This window comes from Mugil cephalus, chromosome 8 (genome assembly GCF_022458985.1).
Source record: "Mugil cephalus isolate CIBA_MC_2020 chromosome 8, CIBA_Mcephalus_1.1, whole genome shotgun sequence".
NCBI lineage: Eukaryota > Metazoa > Chordata > Actinopteri > Mugiliformes > Mugilidae > Mugil > Mugil cephalus.
This window is the reverse complement of record NC_061777.1, coordinates 5,433,544-5,460,128: the sequence shown is the minus strand read 5'-3', so window position 1 is coordinate 5,460,128 and position 26,585 is coordinate 5,433,544. Positions and strand designations below refer to the sequence as shown.

Genomic DNA, 26,585 nt, shown 5'->3' with positions numbered 1-26,585 from the left:
CCCTTCTTTTTGAAATTTTTCACATGTGAATGAAAAGCTGTGAGCAGCTTTTCTTACATTTCAGTCATTTGTCCACAGTCAGTTTTAGTTTGTTTAAGGTCAAAGATTGTTTAAGATCATGAATCATGCTGGACATTTGGCACCAATAGAGGGTACACATGTGACTGAGTGGCAAAAATGAACAGAACATGGAGATTAGCAGCATTAGTTTGAATTATAGGCTTTAATAGCATCTAAATTGTAATTTAAAAAAATAAATAAATAAATTTAAAAAGTGAAGAGCTGTTTTGACTGAACTGCAGTCAGAGATATATTTTTACAGATATTTGCCAAAGAAAAGAGAAGTAAATAGATCACTGCTTAGAAGAAACAACTGGAGTCCAGGCTCAGAAACCTGGTGTTGTGGTTCACATTTAGTGTCAGGTAATATTAATCTATGCTGTATTTTTTGTATTTTGTATTTTGGCCGTGACGTCAATGCATGCCGTCTATTATGAACCAATGTAGCAGAAGTTTGTCAAGCTGTAGCATTTAATTGAAACAAATTTCCTCACAGTTATGGCGACATTAGCCCAACAATGATCTCCAGAATGACTCAGTGACTGAACAAATGTTCAATAAAGACAAACTATCAAGGCCAATTGACCTCATTAAACATGGCTGCCATTTTTTTAAAGCGTTGCTCAATGAGGTTGAGTCTTCAGATTAGTTGTAAAAAAAAAAAGCCTCCGTCTTAAATAAGAGTCATGAGTTTTAAATTAAATTTAAATTATCTTTAGCTGCTGAAAATCTTCTTTGTGAAGTTCTTGTCTACAAAAAGGGAGTTTTTGTGTTCAACACTCACTGGACTAATAATTCTACACACAACAGTGAGGAGTCTTTCACCTTGAATTATTGCAGATACACTCCTTTTCTTTACCTCTGAGACATTTGTAACCTTCCTATTGTCCTCAGGGACAATGTCTCAAACCTTTCTATATTATATAAATATAAATATAAATAGGGTCTACTGCCCTTGGATTCTGCTAAAAGGTGTCCAATGTGTAGTATTTACTTGGGAAGAAGCTGGTTAAAAATGTGTAACATATATTTTAATTTAGGAGATAGGCAATAACAAGGACTAGGATATAGTTTGATGGAAATGTCACGGCTCGTTATTTCAAACCAATAACAGTTTTGAGTCAAAGACAATATTACTGATTCATAGATTATCTGTAAATAAACATTTCTTCTGGGTTTGGGGTCTGACCTCTTCACATTTCGGCCTCTGAATGACATGTGAAAACAATCTCCTGCACACATGCCAGCGCTGACCAGCTAATTGTTTGCAACCATGCACAAGGGGGAGGCTGATGTGGTGAAAGGCCACAGTGATTTTCATACTGTCAATCAAGCAGCACACGTGTGAACTGTAGGCCAGACTGGGGCAGACCTGCGCAGGCATTCATACGGCCGGCACGTTGACATTTCTATGTGCAAATGAGATGCATCCATTCAAAAATACTCAGCTCAACACAGTTGCAGCTTTTATACCTTGTCAAAAAACTGGATGTGAAAGTGAAGATACAGTTAAGAGGAAAGCCTTGGAATTCAATAGTGAACGGTTGGACAACGACAACAGATCGAAGCACAGGTGGGCTTGAGAGGGGAACTATTATAGCAATGGCATTATTGGGTTTAGTCCCTTTGTGACGGTGACGTCATAGCATCCTAACTTCTCGAGCAACATGAATAGCCATTCAAAATCATAAGAAAGAAGCAATGCTTTCTCAAAGTCTGTAAATGAAATGCCCTCGGAAGAACAGAAATACAGGGTTCTTTGTCGACTCAGTACGGGTACGTCCAGTTTAGTCCGGACTTGACATGTGATGAATGGGCTGGATGCCACGAAGCAGACACGGCAAGGTAATAGAGACGGTGAGGGTCGCTGCGTACATCGTGACCTCAGCACAAAATGAGTCAAGGGACGGAGGGAGAGGTCTGTGTCCTGCAGGGACAGGTACAACAGGAATGAGTGGATGAGAAATGACTGAGACCACCTCTATGTCTGACGTGTGGATTGATGGAAAGACAGGTGCATTTGTAGTCATGATGGTTAATTGATGGTATGACTTGAACAGCAAAGACCATGTCTAGTTGATCTACCCATGGACGGCGTTTCCCTGAGAGACGGGACATGAGCTGCTGCTGATCAAATCATCAAATCAAATCAAACTTTATTTATATGGCACTTTTCATACAACAAAAAAATGCAACACAAAGTGCTTCAAAAAACAAAAACGTAACAACAGGATTACAACAAATAATGAAAAAAGCGCCCCTCCCACCAACCACATGTAGACCCACCCATATAGTGACTATAGTGAATAGTCTGGCAGGCAGTCTGGTAACATGTCAGGGCACTGAGGCTCCAGGTGAGGAAAAACTACCCATGGGGGACCATCCGCATCGAGAGGCACCGCAGCCTGCAGCCACTGAGACAACCCTGACCCAGGTAGACCAGGATAGACTCCACACAAGATGCAGGGCCCCCCCTCTCCTCCAGGCCTGGGTGAACTCCAAGATCACGTCCTCACAGGCAGACCAGACACACCTCCCAGTACGGAGGGCCCCCATGAGGAAACACTGGAGCTAAAAACTAAGAGTAAGAAAGGATAAAGTGGATGGCAATAGATACAATATATTAAATGTGTTAAGATTTATGTAAAAGTTTAGGATTTAAAAATAAAAATGTAAAGATTTAATAATGATAAAATGCACAAGCCTTAAGATAAATCAATAAATCATTTAAGGCATCATTCAAAGCATTTGAGATTAGAAATAGTAAAATAAGACAAATAAGGGAACAAAAGAAATTAGTTGAAAGCTAGATCAAACAGATGAGTCTCCTTTAGCCATAAAAATGGAACAAATTGAGGAAAGGTTAACTGAGGAGGTTCAGAGAAACAAAAATCTGTGCGACTGGTCTAGCACGCACTGGCTTTGTGCGCACGTTACGGCGTCTATGTCCTGCAGTACTCTACAAGAACCTGGAGAAAGCTTTCAAGCTCTGACTTTGCAGCATCTGAAGCCTTAGGCAACAGTCTCCACAACAATACAGATGAAAGGAAAAAAAAGCTTTCTGGTCAGACCGCAGGTTTTCTCCCGGATTGGTAGGGACAACAAGCAGCTTCATTGTTTGGCATCTCTGAAATGGCTCAGAGAAAGCTAAATCAATTAGCCTCAGGAGGCCATGCATTGTCATTCGCATCAGGTTACCGGTGGCGGGTAGCCAGGAACGGTTCACGGAGCAGGCACTCAGTTGAGGAAGCGGGGAACGAAAGGATTGAGAGGGAGAGAGGGAGCAGGCTCGGCTTATTTGATTTGCTCAAGAAAGTGATTACACCTTCCGCTTCCCAACATCCCACCCCCTTCCTGCTTTTCTGCATGTTTGCTGCTGAATGACTGTGACACACCTTTCCAGGGCGTTCCTTCCTGCCTGTTTTTTTGCAGCTCGCCGTCAGAGCCCATCAAAGCTTTCAAGTGCAAACACTTTACCTTGTATAGCAATCTGTTTAAGCTGCAAAGTGAATTTCATTGTACTGCCACCGGCAGGGTGTTGGCCTGTGTTTTTTTGCTCGGTTGTGTGCGTAAGATTAATGGTGAGGAGGGACACTTATGTCTCTCTGATATAAATACTGTGTGTGTGTGTGTGTCTGGATATTGCCAGTTTGAAAAATGACTGATGGAATTGGACGGAGGTGGAGTGGCGATGATAAATCAATTAAAGTGCTTAGGAGAATTAGGCTAATGAAGGTGACAGCAGGGCCAGTGTCCCACTCAGCCATGACTCAATCCTCTCGGTGGGTGTGTATGGACGCACACATGTGTATCGTTACTGGATCCTACGCAACAGATTAATGGTGCATTTTGCCTGATCTCTTGCAAAGAATTTAATGTGTTTAGATAAATGTGCTGATTATGATAATGGATAAAACACTATTGCTCGGTTTCAGTGGGTTATGCTACTTCTGGAGACTCTTCCCATAACAAAACGTTTTAGTGCCTGACAAGCGGCATGTAAAAGATGACTTTTAAGTCCTTAAGGCTGAAGAAGTGTGATGATGCTACAATGCCTCAATTGCCTAATGCAAGGTTTATGCCTGTTGCTACGGTGACGGCCTAGCCAGGCCCTAACGCTGCAGCCAGATGTGCACCTCCCCATAAGTGTAACTACAAGACCTCAAGAGCTGTGATGGTTGGCTTGGTAGTAGCGTATTTCCGCTTTAATGTCTCTGGCTTCTTCTCCATCTCCTCAATTTTCCAGTCGATTGCTCTGGTTCATTAGTGATGGAACACACAGGAAAGATTAAAGTGATACGCCACGCCAATGTAAAATTTAGTCACTCATTGTATTCCCCAGAGTTGGATAAGTGAGAAGATCCATATCAGTTCAGGCATTGTCCTTATCCTTAGCTTTAGCTTAGCATAGGCTTTGTGATGTAGTGTTGCCAATTTAACAGTCGTTCACAAAAGTGTTGAGTAAACTCAAGAATTTCCCTAATTATTTCTTGTGACCTGTGCACCTGAAAAGCCCAAACTTCCATCAAACTTCCTTTGCCGGAATATAGTCCCAAGTCTATATCTGACCTAGGAAATCCCTTCATCTTAATTTTATTGACATCTATTCTTAAGTCTATTTATCACGTTTGCAAATGACAGGATAATTGACAACGTTACATCACAGTGTCTATGCTAAGCTAAAGCTAACAACTCTCTCTTCCTGGGGCTCCCTGGTCTTGTGTTGCTCCTCAAGCTGCAGCCGACTGCAGCGGTCTATCATAATTACCGTAATGGCAGCTTAACCTCCCAGTGTTCAGCCACACTTTGAATTTTGTCCATCGTGAGTTACGGTAATTTAAATACCGCAAGCTACGTTTTTATTGTAGGCGGATGTTCAGGTTTTAAAGGGTTGCCTGAGGAGGTTCCGAGATACCAACCATTTGTATGATTAGTTTTTCAATTTCAGAAAGTTTCAGTCACCATTGTTGAAAGGGAACCAGGACGTAGAAACAAAAATTAACCCACAAAAGACATAGCACCAACTAGCGTTCGGGTGGCGTTGTTACAGAGCGAGTCAGGCTGATGACAAGTATAAAGGGCTGATGCCGTCTAAGTCCTACAAAACCATAAACTAAACTTAACCTGACTTAACCGTGAAGTTCCTCTTAACTAGCCAGCTGTACTGTTGGCGAGTTTCCGTCAACGTGTTGCTTGTCTTTCATTGCCACTGAGTTACACGTTATGTGCTTGAAATGAACCAGTGGAACAAACTGGTTGGCTCTTCACTGAGCAATGAAAATGGGGAAGGTGAATCCAGCTCATCTTTGACCTGTTCCACGTCACATCTCTCACACAACGACAGGTTCAGTAGTACTCATTGTCTCCTTACTTAACAAAGCAAAAGCCCTTAGTTTATTTTGAGTGGATTGCAACTGTATGAACATCAGTTAAAACTCTTAAATGTACCAAATCATCTGGTAAAATACTTTTATTTTGAAGTACAGTTCCTCATTGGCTCCCATGACTACTGGTGCTTTAGTAAAACCTTTACGGACAAAAACCACCTGACCTTCACGTTTGCTAATTATTAATACGTTAATCACTGTAAAGGAGGCTAGCATTTAGCTCAAAGCTCTGTTTATGATTCTTAGTTATCATTTTTTAGCATTTAGTAATTGTTTAATTAACATGAAATACAGTCCAATTAATTTCAATATCCAATTAGGCTGTTGTTTTTTAACCTGACCCAACATGTTGTAATGTATTTCATTTCATTTCTGCTTCGATTGTCCTGACAATTTTTGTATCTGTGATGTGAAATAATTGGTTTGAGGTTTCCTACAGAGCAGTCTATCACTTTATGTCTAAGAGAAATGTAGATCCTTAGAACAGAGTGGTAGGTAATCCTGAAATATTTGTGATTGGAACAATTGAGCATTTCCTTCTTTCACTTTAATTTTAGCCCAGTCTGGAAGAGAGGAAAAGTAATTCGACTTCAAACCATGAACACTTCCACTTGCAGACCTCGAGTTCTCTTTATATATATTTACTTTCTGAAATTACCCATCATTGCTGTCTGTTTTGTCGCCCGTTCGAAACAGCTGTTATCACGATTTTTCCTCTCGGCCCTTTCCCCATTAACTGTCTCTCTTTCTAAACCAGCTGCCCACTATTCTTCCAGCTGTCATTCTTTTCTTTAGGATTCAAGCCCCCTTTCAAAGAGTGGTATTTATTTTTTCTCAGGCTCTCTTTGTCCCCAGCAGACTAGCATGATCATTACACACACGTTCAAACAATAAAGATCTGTGCGAGCACGGAGACATTTAGAAATACTCCCATGAGAGTCGCAGTTATGCGACTCTGTTGTGTATGTTCCTTTCTTTGGAGGTGAATGGAAGCCATTTCTAGAATATTGTGTTGAAGCATTTCCTCAGTCATCAACAGCGGAGCTGCCACATCCCAACAATCCAATACCTTGTCCTTAAAATCTCCAGTCTCTTAGAAATCAAAAAGGAAGAAAGTCTTGAGAGAACATCCAATTACCTAAGTACTTGGACGAAGCCACAGGGGTGTCAGACTCATTTTAATTCAGGGGCCGCATACATTTTGATCTCCAGGACCCCGGATCATTAACATAACAACATAATAACCTATACATAATGACAACGCAAGATTTTTCCTTTTATTCTGGTTCATAGAATAACACCATGACATTTTCCATTTAATTAACTATCCTTTTGCAAAACACACATCGTTGTCATTGGCTGTTTAAGTCTGTGTCTCACTGTCGCACTATGTCCACAAATCTTACTAAAATAGTATGAGTCCCAATGGACAAATTAGGAATAGCAGTTAGTACTTTATTGAAAATTCTGGTTAATCAGTTTAGTTTGGACGCTCTGGTGGGCTGGTTTTGGTCCCCCGGCCCGTTGACATGTAGTATAGTGGCGCCCAAGGTGGGGCTGACCCTCTCCATGTGCCTCAAGTGGTCAGTGAGGGAACTGCAGTTTTCTTTTTTTTTTGGGCGCTTTTGCATTGGCTTTATTTTTCAGTCCCAGAGATTGCTTCTATAAGAGGTCACTTTCATCATAAACACCAAAAGTCACGCTCACTCCTCTTATCATAAATATTTTACTAAAATGGAAAAAATAAATAAATAAAAAATGTGCACATAATACCGTCCCGAAACTGTGTCTGTACTCTTCAGTTTTAAATTGTACTTCAGCTCTACTTCAGGTATGAGCTTCACCATCTGAAACGAAACTGCAGGACCTGGCAGGAATATTTTTTTCATGGGTGGCTCTGAGTACCAAAACCATAAAAACAACCATGAATGATGATATAAGAACTGAATGCCTATGAAAACTATTGAAAAGTTTCCCATGTTCACACTATGGTATTGTTTGTAGAAACATAATAACACAGATGTTGGGGGTCAGGGTTATTTGTGTGTGAGAATATCCTGTTTCGTTGGATTTTTTTGTGTCACCTTGTTCATGAACAAAACACTTTTTATTCCATTATTATGTGTCTCTTTACTGGCATTGCTTTATGTGGTTTCATTCATAAAACTTTCTGCATTTGTCCTGCCTTACTACACACAGAGTATAATTTTTCTGATCATATTTTTGCTACTTGTAACTCGATGCAGTCTAGCATGGAAACCTACGCCGGCTCCCGAAGCTGCTCTTTGATTGACTGTTTCAATGTGACATTGGCGGAAGAGCAGTATTTGTTTGCTTGGTTACAGGAGAGCCCTGATCAATAGGTCGACAGCCTTTGGAAAGGAAACATGCTGAGGAGCTTTTACAAGGCCTTTTGAACCAGTCAGGAAGGAAAGCCATTACCAAACAAGCTTTTGACTAAACACGTGAGCTCGGTCAGATTCTTGACAGAACAGTGGCCGGGGACAATTACTCAGTTTACAAATTCACCACTCAAAACGTGTGTGGCTCGTAAGTCATGTTGTCAGTCGGGGGAAGTAGATGAAGTCAATGAAGCAGCACACAGGACACACGTCAAGGTGACAGTACAGTGAGTTGTTATATTGGTTAAATGTCTTATGGGAAAATGGTTTATGACGCTACTAATGAGCTGCAGCAAATCAAGTTCGATTTAATAGTCAAGTCTTTATGAGTTTAAACAAGTTCAACAAAAATCAAAATTTTGACAAGACTGATTATTTTTTGAAGAGTGTTGTGATTGGATTAGAGATAGATCATAATCTTAACAAACTAGGAAACAATAAGAAATTCAAAGACAGTCCTAACCAGAAAAAGGTGAGCAGAAACTTACTTCAATTGCACAAGACGACCCCGTAAAATTAATATGGAAGTAGCATTGTATTCGTTGAAAACTCTGAGCGCTAAAGTACAAACTGTGCTTTCTTCCACTTGCGAGGACAATCTTTGATGTGTTTTTGCGTCACTATTCTTTCAGCATCATTCCACACGTTGTCTTATTTGTCCTGCCATTAGAAAGAAAATCCCTCTCTTTTTTGCAACCTCTTCAACACTGTGCACCTTGGATTTTAACTCAATTAAAATAATTGCACCTGACCTTGCTTCACTCACATGGCTTTCAATTGAATTCAATTTTTAAATGTTTATTCTGAGAAGCGAAAACTGATATTTTGACTGTATGCTCTCTGGACTAGGCTTAGTTTTTCTACTTCATCATGCCTCTTGCCAGAGTCCAGAACTGTTGAATTATAGCAAATATAGCAATATAGTTATTAAAGTTGGTGTTGATCAACTCTGCTGCACATGCAACCAAATATGCAACATCACAGTCTCTTGTACAAGCCTCCGTCCAATAAAATGTGACTCATCTTTTTTAGTTGCATTTACTTATTCCTGGGTGCTGTAGCTTATAGTGTTCCAAACCTAAAGCCTTTAACTGTAGGTGTGACTAGACTGTCCTCAAATGACTACCTGGACCACAGCCAGGCAAGCTCCTATTAGCTAAACAGACTGGACGACAAGGCCACTGGTCTTGGAAGCAAAATCTACTTTGTGCTCCAAACGTTCCTCCTTTAATTTTTATATCGCTTTACTTCCACAATTATAAGTCATAAATCATAACTGCACTTGGAAGTCATAACAAGGTAACTGGACTTCCATTCTTGACCGGGGACATGCTGGTTTTAAGTGGAAAGCCTTCCATCCACATTCATGATGCATGAAATGTAATGTGTAGGTATTTTTTACTCCTCTCATCCTTTCAAGGAGGCATAGTAACATAAAACAAAAAATGTTAAGATTAAGAATATATCATAGGAAAACAAGTAGTTTCTGACATCGTCTCCTCTCTAGCAATTTACAGGAGGACATTTGGACGTTGTCCAAACAAGCTGACATCCCATTCTTTTACTTGTGCTACTGTGACTTGAATGAACGCCGCAGTTTTATTCCCTAAGAGAGGAAGAGGTAAATCTCCAAGGCAATCCTTGTCATTTGCTGGCACTGAAGCAGACACTCAGAAAATCTTTGCCTTTTGGCTCGGGCTTGAGTTCATCCTTTGGGTTGTGTCCAATGCGAATGACAGAGAAAGAAAGCGAAGGAGCGTTGCCAGCATGAAGATGTAAATAATGAGGAGACGGAGGATGCTGCAAGATGAAAAAAATAAATAAACAAATAATGTAAAGGCTCTTTCTTTTGTAATTGTATGCAAATTGTAGGTTTTGTAATAATAAGGGCTTTGAGCATGAATGGGAAATGAGGACTTGGTGTTGACATGGTTAAAAGACCCTTGCACCTGCCCTTGGTTTCCTGTAGCTCACTAATCAGCAGGCTTAGATGGGGATGGTGGGGCTTCCTAACCTGCCATCAGCCAGCTGCTCCCTTCTAGGCTTCCAGAGAAAAGGCAACAAGCATGAATCCGTCAGAGTGAGTCTGCCACACAAGTGAGCCTTACCAATTTTTTTTTCCAGAATAACAAATGGCTGAGGCAAAAAAACAACATAAGAGAATCTCATTCAGACATCCTGAAAATTTAAAATCTTATTTCTCTGCAACATTACTAAATGCATCATAACAACGGCAAGACCCCTTCTGCAAGTTGGTGTGTTTTGCTCAGGTTTATGTTAGACCCATCATTTTGAACTATTGGAGTTTTATTGCTCTTGTATGTTTTGTATAATAAATATCTTTAAATATTAGAAAATAGGAGAATACAAGATAAATGCAAGGAGCTAGATTTGTCTCATTCATTTATTCTGATTTGAAGAGCAGACAATTTTAAGTAATCTGAACCAACGTTTGTGTTTAATTGGGGTCTTTTATGAAGCATAATCTCTATTTTATGCCATTAGTTGAGTAGAAAGTTTTAAGCACAGAACAATGTGTGCACACTTCCTATGTTTTAAAGTCTACAGACTGACTCATTTTATGACAGAGCAAATATATTTCGTGCACTTGTTTATCTTTTCTATTGATTTTTCATGCTCGTCCTCCAATTTCTCGGATTATTTGAGCAATCATGGCACTCGCAAAATGGGTGTCAGACAACAAAAAACATTTCTAATATGAAATAGGATTTGAGACAATGGTGTATGGTGTGTGTTTGTGTTTGTTTGTTTTTTTTGCAAAGCAGAAGATTTTTCAGGGCTTTTTATTTATTAACTTACTCATATATATATGCATCTGCAACATGTGTAACAGGAGAATAACTGCCTTAAAGCGGCGGCTGGTGTGTCTTCACGGCAGGCTTTGTTGTGAGTGCCCTTCTCATCTCTAGCTGTATTACCACGTTTCATCTCTATAGTACAATTCACAAAGTCTTCCATAATATTAATAAAAAAAGGGTTGACGATTTCATCCTCCTACCATGGCATGGGTTACTGAAGTGTCCCGGGGAAAAGTATTGATCCCAAAGTTGCTCCAGGTGGAATACATGTTCCAATGTCATTGACGCTGAGAGAAACTTATTTTTTTGTTATTTCCTTTACCAGTGACATGTTTATTGGTGTAAAGAATGAGTAAAATTTACTGTTCTGATCCGAGATTTTAGTCTTTGCTGTGCTTTAATAATACTGACTAAAACCAACAAACAAACCACAAAAGAACAGGGTTCCTGTTGAAAATTGCAAGTTGAAAGTTACGGAAGTGCATTGCTGCCACACCAGAATAACTAAAAATTAATCAGTATTTGGATAATGTGAAACGTTTTTTGTTAAAATAATGGTTTTTGCACAAAAAATCACAAAGAAAAAGACCAAGCTTTAATACTGTTCTTTTTCCCATACACTGAACATTCTTTAGTTTTAATACCAGTGCCAGTATAATATAGGATGAAGGTTCTTGACCTGAAACGATTTCCGATCAACTGGAAGATGCGTCACTATGACAAAAACCATGATACATGCCATGTTTGTTATATATATATCCCATGCACGAAAGAACAGAACCAACCACAATCCACTCTATTACTTATGCCCCCCCTTGGCAATTAAACTGTGTATTGTACTCAGAGGTTTGGTTCAGTGTGTTCTATGGCCATCGTGATCCGAAAGGTGGATTTAACCTGGAGTTTTTAATTCCTCCATGACAAGGACATGTTTTTCCACAGCCACAGCTCATAATATTTCAAGTACAATGTACTATTTGTGTTTCAAGGCAAGGAAAGGAAATATGTTGTGAGCAGCACACATTCACTTCTGTTTCTCTTTGTTTTGTGTGAATGAATGTACAACTGGATCTGCCCCTAAAAACATAATTGCTTTTAAACTTTGAGAGGTTTACATCAGTTTTGAGCAGTATGTCACTGCTTGGACAATGGTGAAAAAGAGGTTTTTAATTGTTGAAAGGAGAATATTGTTCCTCAAATGTCTTCCTATTTTCTGCGGTTTTTCACTTTTGACCTGGATGAAACTGTGTTTTTAGTTTTTACAAGTGTTTTATTCTTTGTCTTTACATTTCAGTCATGGGCCACTGACATTGAGTGGCTGGGCTGGATAAGCTTCCAACAGGCTTTAATGATGAACTATATTAGTATTTTGACTCTCTCTCCCATCGACAATGTGGGGAACTAGATAAGAATCGTCGGATTTTGTGACAACATGTTCTCCAGAAATCGCTTCAATGGGCAACACGGAGCAGGCGTTCCCCCTAAAGGAGGCGCAAAGTCAAAAGTTCACTCACCCAAAAAGCGAGCTCCGAACCCAAGGGTAGCACTAGTTATTCGGGGTAAAATACACCGTCTATTGCAGGGGTCTGCAGACCACCATCTCCCTGATTCCCATCATTATTATGCAGGTATTGAGGAGGAAGAAGACAGTGAAACACATGAGGGTAGAAAGGAGCACAGAAGTGTATATCCAAAGGTAAACCCAGGAGATGAAGCCTACTGTCCAAAAGTTTCAAACAGCAAAGGACATGTAGGAGTACCAGGGCCACCATATGTGGGAGAGGTGGAGTTGAACCGTGAAGGTTGTATAAGAATACCCTGCACTTTGCAACATAAAAGATCCCCAGCAAGTCTGAAACGAATCTCCTTTGAGAGTGGTCTTCGGGAATCTCCTGAGCAGCAGCGGCGACCGCACTCTACACACTACAGTCCGATTGGCCCAGACATGAATTGCAGCAAATATGCATCACCAGCCAGAAGGGATTTTGCTTCACCCCGTATTCGGCCAAAGAGACCATATTCAGCTGGTGACTATGTGGACTACAACTTTAACAGAGCGCTCCCAGGTACACTGCTGGAAGAGGACGAAGATAAAGAGGAGGAGTCAAGTGCCATCATCGAGCACATTCTAAAGGAATTAAGAGGAATCAACAAGATACAGGAGGAAATCTCCGACCTCAGGGATTACCTGACCTCAGTTCGAGGGTCAGTTGAGGAGGTATCATCCTGTGTAGATGCTGTACTGTTGGAGATTGAAGGCATTCGTTCTAGCAACAAGACAGGATCAGGGGTACACGCCGGGACTTGGTCCGGGGCAGGGTGCAAAGATGGACCATCCTCCCGTAGGAGACCTGCCAGTGCTTATGGCAGTTTAGGAAGTGCAATGCCAAGGTCGGATTCAAATCGTTTCCCTCCAGTACGCAGTGAACGCCATAGCATACATGGAGAATTATCACTGCCAAGGACAGAGGATTCAACTGTGTCACCAATTGCTGAATCAGTGGATCATCAGGAACTGGAGGAACCAGATGATGCCTCTGACCACAGCTCGGACATCCCAGTAGGGGCAATAGCGAGAAAACTCAGCTTTGGCTACCTTGAAAGGCAAGATGGCCAAGACTGTCAAAGCATAAGCTCTTTGTCTTCTGGTCATAGTTCCAAGTCCGAGTCAGATCTAGAGAGACTGTCATCTAGTCATGGACGAAAGCAGCAAAGATCTGATGATGTGGAGGAACACTGGACTAACACTGTACCACCGCACAGTGTCTCCAGGGAATCTGTTTGGCATAGGGAAAGTGCTTACCACAGAGACAGAGGCCCAGGGGAGCATGAAGCCAAGGGCTCTATTTGCTGTGAAGGAGCTGGCAGTTGGGACTGTTTCAGAGGTGCAGGAGGATATGGTGCATCAGGTCAGTGTTCCACAGCAAGCTCAGAACATCTGTCCATTCCCTCTGGAAAGCATTACAACTCACCCGCCAGCACCTCTAGCAGGGACACATGGTCGTCAAGGAGGAGGCGACCTCAAAGCCTGTCTGGGATTCATGTTCCAACAGATATCAACCTTGAAGACTCCACTGTAGGATTAGAGTGCGCTGGTGATTATTCCTATCCTCAGAGTTCTGGTTACCATTCAGTTGATGGGCATGATGGAGAAGCAGAGGAATTTGACTACGGACAGTCAAATGAGCTGAGCTATATGACACAAGATGAAACATATTTAACATACGAAGACTCCTCAGCAGTCACATGGACTGAGGCATCCTTAGGTACCACTGTAGGACTTATGGATAGGTCAGTCATCCAAAAGACTGAAGGCAATGACCAAAGTTTAGAAAGCGGTCTCCCTTACTCTGGCAGTGCAGATGTCCAGGCTGGTGGTTTCACTGTCAAACGGATAGGACGAGCTGTACTTGACTTTAGGTCTGCCCTGCGGGGAGCGTTGCGCAAACTTGAAGTACCTGGAGCCGTTAATCCTGGAGAAGAAACAGACTTTGAAATATCAGTAGCTTCCGAGCTGCCTACAACTGAGCTGCCTTCAACATCTTTATGCTATGAGGCACAATTTGAACAGAAATCTGAAGAAACGCAGAGGGGTGACGTGGTTGATAGAGGTGATACTTTTAGGGAAGTCAGTAATAACACAACCCTAAATAAATCAGATAATTTCCCTGTGGAATATGAAAAAGCCAACAACAGCCTTACGTTAGAATCTGCAGACACTTGTTCAGACAAAATTCCCCAATGCTCAGAAGAAATCCCAATCTGCCCTGACCCAAGTAGCGCCGCAATACTTTCTCAGCCCGAAGGCCTTACAGAACATCCTGAAGAAAGCCAAGCTGACGGTCCTATAGAATGTCCTGCAGATGTTAACCTTAAAGCTCAGCTTTCACAGTGCACCACTGCAGAATCCTTGTCAGTCTCCGTCTCGGCCGATGCACTGGAGGAACAGGGACAGATTGAGTTGCCACTTCTGCAGCAGCCTGCCGCAGACACTGCTGTCGGACCAAAGGGCGAAGCAGAAGGAGATGCAGCACAGCTACCCATAGAGATAAGTCAGATGGATGAACGCAGGCTAAAGTGTCTCAGGAGCTTCCAGCAGATTCTGCGAGAGAAGAGGGAGACCAGGCGTAACCTTGCCAGTATGACCATGTCCAGCTTCTCTCAGGAGGAGTTTGAACCAGGTAGTCACAGCCTGATTTTAAGTTGGGATCATCATGCATCTTTTGGGTTTTCAGTAGATGAATCATGGATTTATTTTGAGATACATCCCACCTCTTTATGTTTTAGAAAATGGACTATAATGGACATTTATTTTTTTTTATACTACCATATTAATACACATCATAATTATTGGCCTGTTTGGGAAAAAAAAAGAAAAAATAATTTTTATTCTTTCCTGCTCACTTTTCTGTCATAGATACTCACCATCAAAGTTACAGTGTGTCATTTTCACAGATAAAGGACAAGCACTTGTACCCTCTTTGAATACGCACCAAAGTTCCCTGGGGTATTTACTGTACCAAACGATCTTTGCTAGCACTATAATGTTCTGTCCCCTTGAGAGTAATGTATCACCTGCCACTCACGGGTCCCTTACTCCTCTCCAAGGCATCAGCAGTAGCCATTTGTGGAATTAGAAAACATGAATTATCTCCTTTGAAAGCGAGCCTGACATTAAAGAGGAAGGGGAAGGGAAATTATTAAGAGTCATTTTCATGATAAATTATACATGTTAATGAAACATTTATGTCCTGAGACCCATCTATCTGAAAACTCAGCAGCGGCACTGCTTTTAACATTAGCCAAACATCTATAACAAAATGAATAACCCAGGGTGTGGCTTGTTATTTGCGCAACGAGTCAATCTAGTCCATGACTTTTTTTTTTCTTGTCTGTCTGTTTTCTCTTATGCTGTTTTACAGATGGAAGTCAAGATGGAGATCAGGTTATTTCTTTTGTGGTTTATTAAAAGATTTTCTGTACAGTTTCCTCTACATCATTTGGATTTATTTATTTTCAGTGTCTTTTTTTTTTAATTTGCCTTTTTATTAAGTTTATATTGCTTCTCGCCAGTTCTTGTAAAAATGCTCACCTAATCCTGAAATACGGTTTCAGTTAATAAAATCGCTAAAATTATTATTAAAGTACAGATTTATAGTTTTATGAGACGTCAGCCTTATTGCATCTGTGCTCTATTAAGGTGATTTGTTCTTTCACTCATAAAAAACAAGATTTCCATAAATGGATAGGTCAGTATTGACTGGAGATGAAAGATATGTGGATTTTGAGTCTTTCATCATCCCATGTTTGTGTAGTTTGTGTCTATCATTGAGCTAATTTCTCTACTAGACATCGGAAAAACAAAAAAAAGTTTGGAGCCACAAATCAATATTTGGTGCATTTACCGGCAGCGTATGTGATTTAATTGGTCAGATTCGCAGAGCTTCTTGGCAACTAAAACTCAACCAACCCATTTCACTTCTTAGTGCTTCTGTTCTCTTGTTTCTTTTTCTCTTCTCTTCTTTATCTTGTGTTTATGTGTATGTGTGCATGTGTTGGTATCGTGAAACCAGTGAAGCTTGTCAGCCCTCCAGTCACTAAATACATGGCCTGTGACATTCTCTTTCAGAGTCGAGATCAAGATGGTGACCCCAGCAAGCACCCGTGGGCCAAGCCAGGGTCAGTAAATCATGTTTGGGTTCTGTGTGTGTGTATGAATAAGGGAATATTGCTACTTGGAATAATGCCTTGGATTCACTTACTTATTAATTTATTTAATTTAAGTATCCATCAGTATTTATTTGTTGTTTACAGTGGAAACGCACCATTTGGAATTGACAGCATGCCAGACCTCCGCAAGAGGAGGCCCATCCCCCTTGTTAGTGAACTGGTGAGTGCACAGCCCTCAGTTTCTGCCTCCTGACATTTCCTACTGCTTGAAATAGACAAGAGCAAAATCAGGACTGATCCTCGAATTTGTGTGGAAATTGAAACACTGTTTACTAAGAGTGCAAGGAAGAATGGAAGCGCAGACAAAACATGAACCACCTGTTCTGAACATTTAGTTACAGTGATGGAGTCACGTGACGCTTGTATGCATCCACTCACTGAATCCTTCCTGTGCATATGTGTTCAGCGATTTTTGGTTGGGTGTATGCTGAGGATGTATTTTCCGAATGTGACACGTGTTAACGGCGTCACTTCATGTTTATAGCCTGGCTCCCTGTCTGTTTATTTTTACTAAATACAGATCTCAATAAAAAGTGACAGTCTAATATCTAATATTGGATGGATCTATTTGTAACATGTACATATCCTTAGAAATTCATATCATTTAATACCAGTCATTTAAAAAGCGATTTGTGTTTGCAGCTGTGGTGCACCAGGTGCTCCCTCCCAGATGTAATTAATTCGAGCTACAGAGGCTATAATTGTCTGGTTTACCTTCAACATTGGAAATGGCTCTGAAAAATCCACCTGTACAGTACATATTACAGTCTACAGCTAATTTAATTCATCAAGAAAGATTATCTGCAGACCGGTTGTGAAATACATTAAAACAGCTTGTGCACTGTAGCACCCGCTGTGACATCATGTGTTTTTCATTCACAGAATAGTTGGTTTCAAGGTTAAAGCGTCTTCTCAGAGGGGACCCCGTGTATTTGTCTCTAACCTCTTCTCTCTTGTTGTTTCCATCCTTTGCAAACACTGTCTACCCTCCCGTTGCCGGCCCTCAGGCTATGGTGAGTAAAAGACGAGTGCTGTGTTTCACCGTGTGTTTCAGACTCTGAAATGGTCCTGATTGGAGCAAAGCATTTCACTGTTTTCTCAGTGGGGTTTCTTTGATAAGAGCACACACACATATGTGCAAACACACACAGGCATTAATCAGTCATTGTACATCTGCATTTTCTGAACATTCTGGTGAAGAAGCCAAACACTTTTCGCAGGTTTCCCCCGATTGACTGAAGCTCAGAGAACAAGAGGCTTTGCCTCTGATTGGTGTTTCAGCAAAGTCCTTTAATTACCGAGCTGTGATTCAGCAAGTCAACAGCTCCATTTTTCAAAAAACACACCTGCCACTCTGCATAAACAAATGCTGATAAATGCTGTGGTAAATTGAGCCTTGCACATTTACTTTGAAGCACTTTGGAGAAGCTACAGCCACAGGCTGCAGTCTGTTATCTGAGTGATCGGAGCTGTGAACATTTAGTCTCTGAGATGTGAAAGACTTGACTCATCTGATTAAAAAAAAAAAACAAAAAAACTTGTCTCCTTTGATTTAAAGTGGATCCTCCATACTGAAGGTCACACTCTCAATGGAAGGAGTCTGGGCGACAGATTGCCCGTGAGGGGGGAGGAAACATAAAGGCTCTTGGACAATATAGTCTGGCTTTATGAAGTTCAGTGTTTTAACTCAGAGGGAGACGTGTGACACAGCAGCCCCCAGGAGGCAAAAGGAAAATGAAAGATGGATTTAAATGGCCATTGCATAACCTGGTGGTTTGTGAGTTTGCTTTTATAATTCTATCAAATATCTTTGGATAAATGGAACCAAAATGCACAGAAGGACAGAGCCACAGACTGTATACATATAAAGATGGATCCAAGACATCATCCGGTGGTTTCTTGAACAGTGGGAGCGAAGTGAGTGGAGCTTAGGGAGGCAAGTGATGTCTCTGGAGAGACCTAGCAACCTTAGTGGCCCCATATTTCACTAAATGTGCTTCAGTCAAAGTCACATGTCAGGGAATTGGCCATTTGTTGCAAGTGATTATACAGTTAGGTTTGATAGAGAAGATGAGAAAGATCTCACAGAAAATATTCAAACCTCAAGCTCATGAACAACAACAAAAAATAAGATTTTAAAGTTAAATGCAACACATCAGCACTGTATTGCTAAGAGGTTTCTCAGGTGTATAACAGATTTAAAGTGATTTGGTGCCAGATAAAAAGTGCCCTTGAACTAAAGTATTTCTTCATTTTTGAAAAAAACAAAATGTGCAAACCTTCTCCAAAACATCCCGCTGCAGAATCCACATCCACGGATATTATGAAGCCGAGGCAGAAATGCCAAATGATTCTTGATTGACAACTTGAGGCCGTCTCCAGAAGTGAGTCAGTGCTCCGCGGGAAAATAGCCAACTTTACAGCAGAAATAAACATGTTTACAGCCTGGTACAAACAAAACCAGTGTTGGGCCTCTGTTACCAATTTCTACACTCACGGCTCCAGCACGTAGGTGGAATCACCTGTTTAAATGATGCATAACTAACAGCGCGGCGGGTAGGTAAGCTCAGTTTTTGCCTCGGTGTTACCTGCCCACCTCAGCTCCACTCACTTCTTGTGAATTAGCTGGGAGTCATGAGTATGTAGGCAAGATGTTGACAACTACAGACACTGCACTGAGCTTTAAAACCGGTCTCCAGGAAACCTGTGGGCTCAAGGAGGATCTGTCTGCATAACTAATGGATATTACACAAAGAAAAAAGAAAAAAGTTTTGCAGGAAACTGTAACTAAGGCTATCCTGGATGGGTTTGACAGTCGGAGGTGGTTGATTAGATAAAAGGGAACAAGTAGCAGATGATTGTTTTAAGTGAGCACAAAGCATAGGAACAGGGGGAACAGTCTATCTCTATCCCTGGGTATTAAATTATTATCATCAGCACCATGTCATCAGCATATTTCACAATGTCGAACAATCACTTTAATACAGAAAATCTCTCGGTTGCTTCATTCCGTGTTAAATTTTTGTAAGCATGCACACCTGTGAGAGTTTGGGGGAATAATGCGTTGTTTTTTTGTTTTTTTTGAAAGTGTGCAGTCAGACAAAAGCAGCACAAATGTCTAGGGGTTGTTTGTGCGATTGACTTTGCACAGTTTCCTTCAAAGTTAAAACCCAACATCTCACAAAGAATTGATTGGTTGATTGTTTCAAGTGAAGCAAATTCTCCTTTTCTTTCCCTTTTTTCTGCATTTCGCTGTGCACCACTGATATTTCTCCCATTTCTCTCTCTGGTTTTCAGACTATGATACAGTCCAGGAAAGCTGGACTCGCCCACACACTGGCCACACGGACCTCCCTGAAAGACGAAGAGCTCGTGAGTGGCCAAACACATCTGCCTCACACAGAAACACACACATCCAAATGAAAGTAGCCTATTGCCTTAACCTACAGGGAGACTTGCTGTCACCTGGATGCCAGATAATGAGGATACACACAGACTTCAACTTAATGTCATCTTTCAAACTGAACTCCTGCTGCCATGATGCTCCCTTGCTCTGGCGTGTAGCGTTTGATTGCGATTAAAAAAAAAAGGTCAACATTTAGAAAGAAAAATGAAACTTGTTGTTGCTGGATATTGTCAGGTTTGAGCAGTCAGTTGAGTTCACTTACCAATAGAATGAGAGTAACGCAGTTTTCCCTCTCAAAGGCATCAAAGTCACCGTTGTCGGGTGGAGAGTAAATTTATGAAGCTAGGAGAATGTGTCCTAACTCGAAACAAAGAACCTAAAAATAGTGACAGTAGTAATCGTTATTAATTAGTTAATTAGCTTGACACCTTGTGCTGTTTTTCATGTTTTTTGAGTTGCTCCTAAACCGTTGTTGTGTGCCACATCCTCCTGGGGATGGCTGCTGCCATCAAGGAGTTTCATTGCTATAGGATGCGTGCGTCTGGTCTGGTCTCAGTAACATCGACATGAATACCAGCCAAGCCCAAAAGTTCCCCAGCAGAACATTGAAATGTCACATGATGGTTTAAATGTTATGTGCTTCTCACGTGGTCATAATGATATGGCTGATCGGTGTATGCACAGTCATATTTTGTGCCGCTTTGTGAACATAGACAGCAAGCAGATGTTAACTTGTGAAAACCATTACAAATAGGAATAAATATGTGTTAACCATAGTCATAGTGCCACGCACAATAAAAGAAGGAATAGAATTAAAATCAAATTACATTAATGAAGTGAGACACGATGCGGCTTAGGTCCACAAAACTAGGCAGAGATAAGAGTGAAAAGTGGAGGAGTAGTAAACACAAAAAATAGTTTTAATACTGCTATATAATAATGACTCACATGCCCCCTATACAAATACTGTGTTTACCAAATCAAACTGGGCTTCCAGTCAAGGTGTCCTCTCATTCTGTGGAGATGTGTTCACCTCCTCCCACACTCCTCCTACACTTAACAACGGCAGAATTGAGTTCATCAAAGAAGAAGCCAAGAATTATTCATTAGTTTTTAGTTGCACATTTAATACATTTATCTAGTTTTAGTAAATGGCACCTGCAGTAACGCTACATGCTATTCCTTCTGGAAAGTTACACCCGTTAACTTCATCTTGGAGAATTTTTGTTTCCTTAATTTAGTTGTCTTCCGTCTTGTTGTGCTCTAGTGATGACTTATCTAAGGATTTCCTCTTTAACCTTTCCCTGGATAAGTTCTTTAATCTTCATTCCTCTCTGTTTCTATGACTCCACCAGAAAAACCATGTATACAAGAAGACTCTGCAGGCTCTGATCTACCCTATCTCCTGCACCACGCCGCACAATTTTGAGGTGTGGACGGCCACCACGCCCACCTACTGCTACGAGTGTGAGGGTCTGCTGTGGGGCATCGCTCGGCAGGGTATGCGCTGTGCAGAGTGCGGGGTCAAAGTGCACGAGAAATGTCAAGAACTGCTGAACGCCGACTGTCTGCAGAGTGAGTAACAGCATTGAACCCCTCGACGATTAAATCCCCCTAGAGACCCCTTCCCGGAAATTATTATTCCCGCAGTCGTGCATTCGTTATTTCCCACTCACCTTGTCCTCTTGTACAGGAGCTGCCGAGAAGAGCTCAAAGACCGGAGCAGAGGACCGGACGCAGCACATTATAATGGCCATGAAGGACAGGATGAAGATCCGCGAGAGGAACAAGCCAGAGATCTTTGAGGAGATCCGGAAAGTGTTCAACGTCTCCAAGATGATCCACAGCCAGCACATGAAGAGCATCAAGCAGAGTGTCCTGGACGGCACCTCCAAATGGTCAGCCAAGATCACCATCAACGGTACGGGACAGTTCATGCTAATTTCTTGTTTCTAACCCTTTATAGGGCAAGGAACCATATTTGGTAACTTTGTCCTGGTGCCTCTCTATGAGGTTTAGAAGCATGTGGTTTTCAGCCAATCAGGGAAGGAAACATTCTCAGGTCATATGTTGTCAACAAGGTCCACGTATGCATGATCACTGAGCGTAGCTGGTTTATTAAGCCTCTTTAACACTGCATGAAAAACCTGGGTTGACCCAGCATTTCGACCTGGGATTTTAACGCCTCGGCTTAATTTACAATTTTTGATGTAGTTTTGGTCTACTCCCATAAAATCAGCCTTCCTTTCCCGTTGGTCTCCCTGAGACCGATCTCTGAAGAGCAGAAATTTTTGTCAATTTTTTCGAACAAATCAAATGTGTTGTTACTTGATCATCACTGGAAGAGCATAGGTGAATTAGTCCTACGTCATGTTCTGGAAATCGCACCGATTGGGGAATGCATGTGCGCCTGTTTATATAAAGCTTGTGGCAAGAGACCATGAGACCATGAGACCATCGGCAGCAGAGATCAGGCACTCTGTGGGACACAGTGATTTATTCTAATATCAGTAGCCTTTTGAGATAGTGGGAGGTCGGACCTGGTACTGCTGGCAGTGTGAAAGCACACCAAAGCGGGTCGACCCGGGTCTAGCCTAATTAGCCTAATGTTGGTAAGTGCCAGAGTCAGCACTTATGTTCTAAATACATGTTTACATTTTTTATCACTTAAGGGGAAGGAACCATAATGAACTATATATGGTGACATTTATTTTTATACATTCATTCATTCATTTTCTGTAACCACTCGTCCTCTGGAGGCGGGGTACGCCCTGGACAGGTCGCCAGTCTACTGCAGGGACAGACAAACTGATTTTCTACATGAAAATAAAAACAAAATGTCACAAAAGTAAAAAAGTTCAATTATACCCTACAATAAAACTATAGGATTGGATTCCCATGTATTTCAATGATTTCAATCTCTTTCTGTTTAACAATTATTATCACTATGAATTCTTGGACGGGCAACACAAACACATTCCACACGAGGCAAAACCATGGCATTTTCATTCGGATAATAAAAACAAACCAATGTCGATCCTTTTCCCATTTCTCCTCCGTTGTCTCCCCTCGCCTCTCCGTTATTACTAGACTACCAGAGGCTTGTAGCAACAGGATACTGTGTGCAGCATGTGTGTCAAAACCTGTATGGGGTGTGTAACGCTTATGTCTTTGTGAGAATTCAATCTGCAGTCTGATTCAAGGTTACGTTGCTTTTTTTTTATTTTTCACCACTGGCTTCAGCCACTTTGCTGAGACTGTGAGTGCATTTTTACCTGGTACATTCTCAGAAAGAGTGAACTGATACTTAATAAGAAGCCAGTCAGAATATGGGTGAAAGCAGAGGACATTTTCAAACTAATAATAAAATCAACATTACATACACACATTTATTTTACAATCATGTCTTGAAAGTTGAGAAAAAACTAAATGTTTTACATATATTAAAATCCTTTAGCCCTATAGCTGAGACCGACGTTCATAAAACTTTCTCCTGTTATGCAACATTGTCTTCTGAACTGTGGAGAAGCTTTAACTGTTTATCTCCAGGTTCCACTAATTTCCCTTTGCCACACATCATAAGGACCGCCGCTGTTACCAGAGCAACCAGACACATCTCACCATATAGTGGCAGCAGTGTTGCCATGGCACCCATCACACCTTGTCTCCCCCGATCACCAGTGATGAGCTCCGTTAAAGGGGAGATACGGGGGTTCATATCGCGCTTTGATGAAACTTATTCATGTGTCACTCACTTTTCTGATGATCTTGGTCAGCCTGCGTATTAGACTTTTTAATATTCAGTTAAAAGATCTTTAGAAAATAGCTAGATTTTAGGTTTTCTAATGTCGCCTTCGAAAGTCACGTTCACATGTGTTGAAAGTTTTATGTTATCGTGACAACTTAAACATAACAAAGATTGTTTTCATTTCGCTTAAATCAATCAGGTCCTTCATCTGAAATACTTTGAACGCCGTCTTGTACAGTTGTGATTGAACTTGATGGAGCGCTGACAGAGGACGCTGTACAGGGAGCTCTTTGAAGCACCCACAGTCCCCGATCCACTGGGGAACATCTGAACCAATTAATATTCAAAGCTCAGTGGGTCACAGATGAGATGCATCAGTCAGTGAGTTTTAAAAACACAGGAAAAGAAAAGTTTAATGGTGAAAGAAGAAAAAACTGAGTTGTGTAAAAATACTTAGTCTCTTATAAAAAGTCCTACTCAGGCGTAGGTGTATAGTATTAGCTGTAAACTGCACATGGTGAGATATTTGATGCTTAGAGCATTTATAGAAATTAAACCAAATATGTATTGAGAAAATTGAACCCTTTACACATCTCTAACGTGACTCGTATGGGTGGACAATACTGGGGAGTAAATAAGGGGTCGGAATCACCGATACTGATACTTGAAATGTCGTGATCACTTCGTAATTTTGCCTTTAGTTTGTTGATTATGAAATATAATTTATAATTTAACAGTTACCCTTTTACAACACACAATTGTTTCAAAGAAATTCAAAATAGTACAAAATAAGAAAAAGTGTAACAATGTAACAAAAAATAAATGTAACAATGTAAAGAACACAACAACAATGGAAAATAAAGTCAATAACAAAGTCAGTTGAGTAAACAATAGCAACAATGTAATAATAAATATAAAAGTTGTTGGCTCATTCGTTTTCCACCAAAGAAGTGGGTCTGAATCCCATTTACTTGTCTTTGTTGTGCGATGCTGCTGTGATGGATTTGAGCGTCAAACTCTGTCCATATCCACCTTTTACTACAAGTGAAGATGGAGAAGCTCCTGCAGACTTGGAGAGAAGCTGCATGAACTCTGTGAGGAGTCATTTACTGGACGTATAGACAAGAAACTGGAACAAAAGTATCGATCCAATACTACTCGTGGTATCGATATTATTGATATTTAAAACGAAAATAATCGCCCGGCCTTAGCGACCTGGAGTTCACACCAGTTTTGCAAAAACGTCAGAAGCCAAAAGGATTGAAAACTACTAGGCTGTCATTTGAATGTAGTGAAGTAAAAACTACAACATTACTCTCTGAAATGTAGTAGAAATATCATCAAGTAAAATAAAAGTGCCTTTAAAACACTATTGAAAACGGTTTTAGAGTTTGTTGATAACCAGATGCTTCTTACCTGTAACTCGAGGATCCTGTTTCCCCTTCTCCAAAGGATGAATGAAAGGTACTTTAATGATCCATTAGTGGCCGGAGATGAGTCGTTCAAAGACCGTTGTCATGTGAGCCAGAGATCTACACTTCCTATTTAAACCCCTCACCATTCTTTGGGACCTGAAGAAGCTGCTTGAATGAAACATCTTCAAGAAACTCTACAAGTCCAGTTGCCCTTGTTTCAGCTTATTTTTGTGTGTGTGTATATATATATATATATATATATATATATATATATATATATATATATATATATATATATATATATATATATACCATGGCCTGTTTGACATTTTGGTTTCCTGGTTTGTAACCTTGTAGCACACGAATGGGTCGTCCATGTTTCTGAATACGTCTGTACCCGTGCTACTCCATAGTCATCGTTTACCTTCCTGCACGTTCTAGGAAAAGGTGCCTACATGTTGCACGGTTCAGTCTTTCTTCAGGCAACAGCTGGTTAAGGTGTGCAGCTATAAATAGAAACACTCTTTAGAATCAGTTGCAGAGCTCTCGCTTGCTTTATCACCTGGATTGAAAGAGGCAGTGAGAGGCGGCAGGAATAAAGCTGTCCTTCAGTTAAACAGCCTCCTTGGTACCCGTTGACCTGTCTTAAAGGAATGTCTCCAGACGTAATTACATATCTCCTATCGAAGCTGCTCTTGTTTTTTTTTCATCTTAGGGAGGAAGGAAGCAAGGAAGAGTCCCAGCAAATGCTTCTTCTTGCATTTATTGGTTTGACAGACAGAATTCAACGAGCAGAAGCTAATTTGCATGTTCATGTTTCTGTCTGTTGTGACTATTCCGGTTTCATGTGACCACTTGTTGCACAGGACCTCGGCCCACGGTGGATGTTTAAGTAATTTAGTGAGAAGCGTTGTCGGCCAACATCTGCCTCTGAGGCAGTGACGACTGTGTTTTTTTGCATAACAGTGTGGGCGATATCTTGCGTTTTGGTGAATGCGTGTGTGAATGAGAAACTAAAATGTGACGGCTCAGAGTAGGTGTTTTGTTTGTTGTTCTTATGCAATCTCATAGTCATTCTCTTTGTGTTTGTGTGTGTGTGTGTGTGTGTGTGTGTGTGTGTTTTATCAGTGGTGAGCGCGCAGGGTCTCCAGGCTAAAGACAGGACGGGCTCCAGTGATCCGTACGTCACCATCCAAGTCGGCAAAACCAAGAAGAGAACAAAGACCATCTACGGCAACCTAAACCCAGTCTGGGAGGAAAAGTTCAGCTTGTAAGTGCAACGTTGTTGTTTTATCAACATTCAATTATTGGAATAATGCTGGATGGAACAGATTAACCCAGTCGGGAGTAATCAGATTGATAGGAATAGGAATAGGAATATATTATCTCCTATCTCCTTTCTGTGAGGGATAGAAACATGGAGGTGTGCAGCGAGGAAGGTAGGACCCAAATGTAGGCAGTGTTGGGGGTAACATGTTATAAAGTAACTCTACATTAATTCTATGTTCAAATTCCTTGTATGTGCACACATGCTTGCACAAAAATGATATGCACTTCTTTACGGGGGGACCGGAAACACAAATCAGATGTTCCTTTCTGTGACATGAAGAAGACACGA

The 26,585-nt window shown here is 41.0% G+C and overlaps 1 protein-coding gene across 4 annotated transcripts in view; it reads left to right on the top strand.

The window, feature by feature from the left end:
- The window catches only part of LOC125012073 (protein unc-13 homolog B-like), a 143,510-nt gene that overhangs the window by 63,791 nt on the left and 53,134 nt on the right, over nt 1-26,585 (top strand). For 3 of the 4 annotated variants that reach the window (XM_047591693.1, XM_047591692.1, XM_047591694.1), the window contains exons 2-10: nt 11,963-14,849; nt 15,591-15,613; nt 16,298-16,347; nt 16,483-16,558; nt 17,406-17,411; nt 19,696-19,770; nt 21,160-21,379; nt 21,498-21,725; nt 26,096-26,237. In XM_047591693.1, coding sequence (XP_047447649.1) covers nt 12,101-14,849; nt 15,591-15,613; nt 16,298-16,347; nt 16,483-16,558; nt 17,406-17,411; nt 19,696-19,770; nt 21,160-21,379; nt 21,498-21,725; nt 26,096-26,237 — 3,569 coding nt within the window. In that variant the 5' untranslated portion in view covers nt 11,963-12,100. The remainder of the gene's footprint in view (nt 1-11,962; nt 14,850-15,590; nt 15,614-16,297; nt 16,348-16,482; nt 16,559-17,405; nt 17,412-19,695; nt 19,771-21,159; nt 21,380-21,497; nt 21,726-26,095; nt 26,238-26,585) is intronic. The other variant, XM_047591695.1, reaches the window with a different exon arrangement.